The 8,950-nt window shown below is 41.8% G+C and overlaps 1 protein-coding gene across 1 annotated transcript; it reads right to left on the bottom strand.

The window, feature by feature from the left end:
- Positions 1–1,651: 1,651 nt before the first annotated feature.
- On the bottom strand, positions 1,652–8,221 carry LOC126336909 (protein charybde-like). Its single transcript, XM_050001039.1, has 4 exons — positions 8,069–8,221; positions 6,589–6,775; positions 4,337–4,498; positions 1,652–2,361 (listed from the first exon to the last, which is right to left on the bottom strand). The coding sequence occupies exons 1-4, from the start codon at positions 8,175–8,177 to the stop codon at positions 2,280–2,282; spliced, it is 540 nt and encodes a 179-aa protein (XP_049856996.1). The 5' UTR covers positions 8,178–8,221; the 3' UTR covers positions 1,652–2,279.
- Positions 8,222–8,950: the final 729 nt, after the last annotated feature.

Genomic DNA, 8,950 nt, shown 5'->3' with positions numbered 1-8,950 from the left:
TATATACCACGTGTATCACATTAGATCTTCCCTTTGCACACAAGTGTCCTTTGCACAGCATTTTGAAAAAAAGTTAACATATCAAAGAAGGTTCCACCTAAATCAAGCATAAGGACTTTAGCTGTATTGGGTATTGTGGTGGTAAATAACATGAAGTATCCTAATGCAATGTCAAATGTCAATCGAAAAGTAACAACGTCGGCTGAAAGTATCGCACTGGTCTAAAACCATTGGGTGGCAGAACTTCGTTAAAAAAAGAAGTATCCATGAGTTTGCATGTGTACGCGAGAAATACGAGAATTTATGATCTGAACGAAATCTGTAAGCATGTCAACCTGTTAAGACATCTGTGTTTCAAAGGCACACTGGAGGTGATTACTGTGAACTTTCACAGTGGTCTGAAATGCCATTTCTGTTCCTCGCGCTTTTGATGTAGGTCTCTGACAGTGTTTCTCATCTCAGCTTGATTGTCAAGAATCAAGTTCTTGTCACAAAAGAATTACTATGATGACCCAAACGCCGCTTTCATTGTCAACATTAATTTCTCTTTTGAAGTTAAACTTAACACGCTTCATTAGTAGTTTCACATCATACACGGATAAAAAGCCGATCGCTGTGGCCGAGCGATTCTAGGCGCTTCAGTCCGGAACGGCGCTGCTGCTACGGCCGCAAGTTCGAATCCCTCCTCGGGCATGGATGTCTGTGATGTCCTTAGGTTAGTTAGGTTTAAGTAGTTCTAATTCTAGGGGACTGATGACCTCAGATGTTAAGTCCCATAGAGCTTAGAGCCATTTGAACGGAGAAAAATAAACGCTTGTATGTAAGTATTTTGCAGCTCTCTCGAATCTGTTAGCAGTATCCGTTACATATTTTTAGAATAACACAGATGGTGTAATGTTAATATTGCATCTAGCCTTAACAAACTCTGGTTTGTTTTTATCAACAGTTCAATGCTTGGAATACTCACAATAGTATTTAAGTGTATACCTGCCAACTCGGCTGTTAACCTTGTAATATTCGTCTTTTTTTATAGACGTAGTGCCATTATTTACAGTTATTTTCATGGAAAATTTATTAATAAGTCGCGTTTGGAATTGCCACCCAAAAATAATAAATTACGTTGTGCTTTCGATCGTGTTGCCAGGATTATTCTAAATTAGAAAATGATTTAAAAATTTCATGCCAGTACTGTAACGAAATAATTGCAATACTCGCAACGTTCTTTATTAACATATACTACGGCATTAAACTTCCTGTAGAAAATGTTCACTTTCAATTTCACGCCTTTGGCCAAGGGACAATTTCTAGTACCTGACTCCTACCTGACAATCACTGGTTGCAAATCCTACCCTAAAATCCATAAAGTTCCAGAATTATTTTCCCACTGAAATAAATCTTTAATATCATGATCTACGTTTTACTTCTGTTTTGGGTACTTGGGATTCTCAGACGAATTGAATCTCTCGTGTAAGAACATTATTTCAGCACAAGTTGTATTTACTAATAATAACTCTAGCCATTCTTTAATTAACAAGCACAGCCTGTACAGGGAAAACGTTCTCACACAGAAAAAATTTTTCTTACTTTCATGGTGGGACTTGTCTCTTTCAGGAATTATAGGGAAAGAGAGGTCAGATGAAAAAACAAGTAGTATAATCAAACATCTTGCTTTACTTCTGTTTTCACAGAGTTGGAAATACTCCAACACACATAAATAAAATATTTAGAAACAACAATTCAAAATCTTCTTTGTCAAAAATAATGTACAAAAACAACGATAATACTTCGCAATGCGAGCTTCCAAAATGGTAGCCGACTAAGTAGGCACAGCAAAGTGAAAAATCAGTCTTCAGAGAAAAATATGAGCAACATGGATGAACTGAAGATGAGTACAACATGGATGAACTGAAGATGAGTACGCGCATCCAAGGGTGATCAGTGTAATTCTTTGGTGCGCTCAGGTCCTCTGGACTAATATAATGAGAGAGACTGGTAATACAGTCACTTCTAGAGATTTGTCAAATGTATTTCAAAACGCAGAAAAAATGAGGCTACGCTCAGATGTTCATGACAGTGTGTGGCGAAATGATACGTATAAATACGATGAAGATGATACGACTGGAATAATGGCTACGGTTGATTCTTTCACGCCGCAGAGTTGCCAAACCGGTGGGCGTTGATACAGAGGCGATGGTTCAGTCTTGAATCTCCAGAGACGAGGCGTCGTGCTCCAGGCACTTCGCTCTCCAGCTCGAAAGACTTCGGCAGACCAGCGCTGATCACGAATAGGAGCGGAAGAGGCGCTTCTTGCTGAGGGTGAAGTCCCGGCTGAGGACAAGCGCGCCGCCGCTGGTGAGGTTCCTGCGAACAAAATTACGTTTAGCTTTCTCCCGAACTGACTCACTGGCGGCGTTTTCACCGCAAGTGGCCACGAGCGAGCTGGAAAGCACGTGGCCACTCGGCAGCCCGCTCTCGGATCCGTGAAAGTGTGCGAGACGCGGGGATCTGAGAGATCTTGCTGGAGGAAACAGGTGCGCAGAAATAATCGGGCCAACTAGTTACACATTTATTCAAATGCACGACTAATTTTCTGGAGCATTACGTACAATACGAGCACTTTGATATGAGACTGATAGCAGTTGCCGAATTGGACCGGTATTTACTGCTTTTTGGTCGCTGTTGTCTTTAGCTGGCAGAGACGCCGTGTTTAGTGCGTCTACGTCTACGAAAATACGAGTGACGTCCAAATTTGACGTTCTTTAATTGTTAAAATCTGACTGAATTGAAACAGAATCACAGCTTTTCGTTAAAATATCAGACTCATTAAGCTCGGCCTTGTCTGCTGCCTGGAGTGGCCAGTGGCCTGAAAGGCAGTCAATAACAGTAAGTGTCATTCGATTTCTGAAGATTCATCTACTCTCACCAATCAATACGTCTGTAACCTTCTGAGTGTCTATACAGGTTGGTGAGAAACAGTCTGAAAAGCTTGTAGGGAAGTTGTGCTGAGAAACAATTGTTGAGAAAAAATCCATACGTTGCGCAATTTCCGATTCAGTTACCACTGACGTTAGCCAATCAGGTCGTTCCGCACGCAAATTCAAGCAACCGCACGCGCTAAAATGCGACAGTGCGAAGACTGTGGGTCCGTGAGTCACCACTTGTGCAAACGCTAATTACCAGTTTAAAAACGTATTTTTCGAAAGCGATACATTTAAACTAAGTACGCACAAACTACGTTTGTTGTATTTGAGCAAACCAAACGAAGAACACGTACGGCGACGCTGTCTCTGGCTGGCTGCTTGAATTTGCTCACGTAACGACCTGATTGACTAACTCCAATCCTAATTGATTCAGAAACGGCACAACGTATGGAATTTGTTTTTTAACAGTTATTTCTCGCACAATCTACCCTGCCACATCCTTACAAGCTTTTCATACTGTTCCTTGCCATCCTGTATAATATATACTGTTCGTACGAGTATCTATGCATAGCTACACGTAAGCATTAATCTATAGTTCATTGGCTATTTCTGTTCAAGAATGTCTCTTACTGTCGAGAAATGGAACACAAACATATTTTTATATTTCGAGACGCTTCATATTTCCAGAATTTCTAAGTCAAGACTATTCATTAGAGCCAACTAAACACAGTTTTCTCTTCTGCAGTCTTATATATGAATGTGACTGCTGATTTTAATTGCAAACCAATCATTACGCTATTTGCTTAAAGGGTAGTCAAAAAGTATGACTCTACTCAATAACCCTAAATATTCAAACATTTATGCAAGTGAATCCAAAATCTTAGCACTATCGCATTCTCTAGCGTAGTGTAACCCTTTCCTTAAATGAAGATTTTTCACCAACAAATATCACATCGTGAATAAACCTGTAAACCCTAATACGCAGATTAAGACAATTCACTCGTTCCACAAACCCTGCAATTATTCGCATGGCAAAAGTAAGCGTTTTCATAGAAAAACGTGGCAGACTATCTGCGTTTACAAAGGGAAGAAAGACGAGAGAAGGACAGAATTCAGGCGGTAACTATAGCGTACATTGGGTACAACCGATATGAAACTGCCTGGATAACAATCATCCGATAATTTACTTAAACAGATAAGTTTTATATGTTGGTGCTTGATATTCACAGCAGTAATCACTCTGTGATGTTACAAAAGCTCCCATAACTAGTAATGCTGTACTGAAGCGACTTTGTCAAATGGAATACACTACGCTCGAAGAATGTTACATTCACCGACTCCAACTAGCGAAAAGTCCTATGTTGTTCACAGAATGTCTACTGGAAATAAGTTGAGGTGAGATAAGGTGTACTTACTTGAGGAACTGAGGCAGGGCGGTTTTCCAAGAGGTCTCCTGCTGGAGTGTGAGGAACAATTCGAATGTAGAGACAGTGTCCGGCGCACATTTCACGGTCGTGAGGCGTAGTCGCTCTCCAGACTGCTTTCCTGAATCCAAGTCCACATGCAGCGTGCACCCTCTGTAAAACACGAAAAATAACCATTGACAAAAAATACTATTCGAAAAAAAAATGTTTGCTAGACTGTGTCAGTCACACTACTTCTGTACTTAGTATGTGAACGGCGCTTATTTTGGTTGGGTAAGAAAAAATGAAATTATGTTTGCTTCATTTAATTCTTTCCTTTAACCGTTCTTCCGTCGTCGGGCTTCGCAGTCTAGTGGTAAGAGCGAGTATGGAGGCTGTAACATCACAGCATCGGATCCCGGTCAGAAACCAGAATTTTTCGGTCTGCTTTTACGCTAGCCTTCACCTCCCACTGATGTGGAGATATGGCAGGAACAACACGTGGTTCGGATTCCACGTTAAACTGCAGGTCCCCTTTCCCCAAATGTATCACTGAGGTAGATTAGGGACACACAAGTCAGCGAAGTGGAGTCCATTTGGAAGAAGTTGCAAACAGGGGCCTGAACATCACACACCAATCATGCTATACTTATTTACTTTAACTTCTTCCACAGGGCTACGCTTATGTGCTACGAAAAGTATCCGCTCGCTAGCTGCACAAGTGGGGCTAACTGCGTTACTACCATGGTGCAAGAGATGCACAATTTTATTTAGTGCTCTTGGAATACTTGTAGGGATGAAATTCATACATTCAGCTGAGAACCTGCTAAAGTTACTTTGTAGCGAAACGTAGCGGTAGATCAGTACGGCAATGTATGAAGATCCAGTGCGCTGAAAATTGGTTACGTCCTGCGAAGGGTGTCAGGGGCCAAACCTGAGTGGATGACTTAACTGCAGCCGTAGTATTAACAGAGACGGCGAGAACATGCATCCACTCGAACAGGTAGTAGGTCAACCAAAGAAGTTCCTTTCTGGATTCCAAGAGAAAAGAATGAGGTGGTGACCACGTGGAAGGTGGGTAGATATTAGAAACTTCCAGGTGCAACATAGAGTTAGACTATAACGGCCCGCATCTCGTGGTTGTGCGGTAGCGTTCTCGCTTCCCACGCCCGGGTTCCCGGGTTCGATTCCCGGCGGGGTCAGGGATTTTCTCTGCCTCGTGATGGCTGGGTGTTGTGTGATGTTCTTAGGTTAGTTAGGTTTAAGTAGTTCTAAGTCCTAGGGGACCGATGACCATAGATGTTAAGTCCCATAGTGCTCAGAGCCATTTGAACAATTTTTTAGACTATAATGTACGGAAAAATCTAGCGGAAAATATTTTTTTATTCTCAACTTATTGATCGCATTGGAGATGCTTACAACAATTTACTGGTTTCGGTTCTTATAAGTCAGCAGAAGAGATAGTATCTAGTTACAAAAGCAACACGTCAAACTACTGCCTAACGGCGATCTCTGTCACTTGTCATCAACTGCCAGTCAAGTGACCAAGAATGGTGTTAGGTGACTGTTCGACGATTTATTCATGCAAGAAGATACTGGATCTCATGATTACTCGTAAGAACCGAAACCGGTGAACTGATCTTAAGTCCATACAATGCGATCAGTACAATGGCATATTTTACTGAAAGTCTAGAGCCCTTTTCCCAGTAAACATCTGACTGATGACGACGATGATATAGAAGAAGCATGGGGAGAAGATCTGCCCTTTTTCTACATCGATAATAATAAACTGCTCGATTTACAACGCCCGATATTCTTTTAGAAGAAAATGTAGATATTCTATATTGAACGTTTCATCAGAATCATCGCTATTGCTAAATTTTATTGATTTTCTGAAGCAACTAATAAAAGCCATTGTTTCTGCAAATTGCACAAATCGAAAATTAAAACATTCGTTGGTTCCTAATGCAATCGGTGAGGAAATGCTCATGACGGTGTATTCGTGTGGTGCAAGCAACTAGATCTTATTTAAAATTTCTCAAGAGGCAGATATTTCAGATATGACTAAAAATCAGTCAGTATAGAATGCCCAGTTCTGATGCGACGAACTTTTGAATTTTTAAGGTATATGTAAACACCACCACCACTGCTGTTGTTAATAGCAGCTGAGGAGGAGTTTCACATTCACCTTAAAATGTTAACAGCTGTGGCAGCAGAATGTTGAGCATCCACAAAATTATTGCCGGTTGAACTGGTTGCCTTACCTGAGTCCGTAGGGCTCGGTGCTGGCCATCTGCAGGATACGTTCTGCAGCCGAGGGCAGCAGTCCTGGGGGCAGTACGACGCCGCCCCCGTGCGCCTCCCTCAGCTCCGCCTCCACGCGCCGCGACAGAGCGTCTCGAGCCTCCACACAAACGTCGTCCAAATCTTCTGGCCTCTCGCTCTCGCCATCTAATGAAGAAAAGAAGACGCTCATCTCTCTTCCCGCCCCGCTCATCTATTCACTATTTCGTGGGAAAAAATAATAGTATTGTTTTAACAAACGTCTATGAGAACTACATTTGCGTTTAAACGGCGGGAAGTTAATGGGGGAAAGGAGGCAAATCATGCGCTTGGTTCCATGGTGCGGTGTTCATGCACTTTGTACGAAATTAATATCGTAAGCATACTGTTAGATGGCTCTTCCATGTTAGGCTCTGTATGAACACCGCACTGCTTTGTAGCTTGGCACAGCTGGAGGTTTACAATTGACATCGTGTAACACCGTAAGCTGCTGTTAAAATATTCGGCTGGCGACCAGTTTCAGTTAAAGTCTGTTTTGTGCACAGTTTGAGGCAAAAAAGGGCACTGTGTCAAAACGTCGACTGGGGATCGACCTTTTGAAATTATGCTCTTTGTTTGAAGTCATAGTATTCCAACACAACTCTTGCTGTTAAATCAGACTATGTTGGAAAAGAATACTTTTTAAGCTTATGATGTTACAAGGTGTTATTTCTAAAGTTTATCAAAGCCATGGAACAGAAATAACAGCACACTGCCGAAGGTGTTAATGCCCTTTCTCCACCTGCAAACTTGTGCACAGAAGTTGCCGGAAGAACGAAAAGTTTATCGTGCTATCTCAAAGACAGTGCTACTTGGCATTCACACACCCAAAAAAACTGCCTCAGTGGCCACAACTCCTAGAGCCAACTTGAGATCAATTTCCGTTTTCGGTATGTACTCATCTAACGAGTTAACAATAGGCACACCAATGTATCATCGACCAAAGAATTGAATTGGTTGTAAAGAAGTTTTCAATCTAAGTATGATAATCAGCCAGACTACATCACGCTAAATTTTCGGACTTGATATACGGTTCACATAAGCAAAATGTAATAGACGTGACCAGACATTTTATTTAAATAACATTTCACAGTAGTTCGTGTCATAGTGGCGCACCCAACAGAATGATGGGGAGCGGAACAATACTATGGCTAGCATGCATTTCGATTGCTACACTTTTGAGGTAATTTTCATCCTCCACGGTCTATCAAATACTGCAAATTAGTGACCTGTTCTAAAACTACACCATGCATACAGCAGATTAAAGGAAAAGGAACGAAAATTACAAATTGTTGCAATTACAGGGGTGTTACTACAAAACACGTGAGCAGCGCGAACGCAAAGCTGCAACTAAAGATAAATTAGCATTTGAAAATTTAGGTAGAACCACAAATTCCCATCGTTGAGGTGCAAGCGACTTACCATAGAAACACGAGAAATCGACGGATAGCGGACACGGCAGCACTTCCATCGCCTTGTCGAAAGACGCCGGCGAATCACAGCTAAGCGCAGACACCACTCTTTTCACCATCTTGCGTTTGCGATCAGCGCACGACTAGCAGCTTGTGCTCACCTGCGGCAGAATATCAAGACCCGACCTGTCCCCACCACCGGCGCACGATCGGCTGTTTCCGCCGGTCATCGGCAACAAGCGCGAGCTAAGGCGACGTGGAATCCGAAGTCAGCGCTACCGGCCGCTAACGTTTCGGATGATGCAACAGTGCGTGCAACTTGAATCTTGTAAAGACAAGCAGCTGCAGGCACGTCTCTCTCAGCAAGAACTTCACAATTCGTGCAGCAGTTTTAATTGCACCATGTATGCAATTGTATCCGATAACGGCTTATTGACAGATGAATAGTGATAATGTACAAGAATTTCAGGAGTGAAAATGCACATCACTCACTGCCCGTGATACACACAAGCCGTGATAAACCTTCATCTACATCTACATGAAACAGTGCAATTCGCACTTAAACGCTTGACAGAGCACTATACTGTGTTTTGTCGTATGTGAATGCACAGTGAAATTAGACTCCGTGAATGAGAAAAATTTAGCCCATAGCAAAAGCAAAGTATTAACTTCTCCACACGTGGGGAGTGGTTTTTACATAAAATATGCACTTATTTTTCGACTTTTTCTTCTTCATGGACAATGTAATTATCCCGATGCTTTTCCAGTCAATATATTATATCGTTAAAGTGCTGGAAAATACTGGTGTTGAGTAATATTGGTGTTGAGAAATTAATAAACAGTGTCGATCTAGTTTTATAATTTATGAAATAATGACATTGCAAGAATGTAT

This window comes from Schistocerca gregaria, chromosome 2, assembly GCF_023897955.1.
Source record: "Schistocerca gregaria isolate iqSchGreg1 chromosome 2, iqSchGreg1.2, whole genome shotgun sequence".
Classification (NCBI taxonomy): domain Eukaryota; kingdom Metazoa; phylum Arthropoda; class Insecta; order Orthoptera; family Acrididae; genus Schistocerca; species Schistocerca gregaria.
This window is presented reverse-complemented; position numbering and strand designations above follow the sequence as displayed.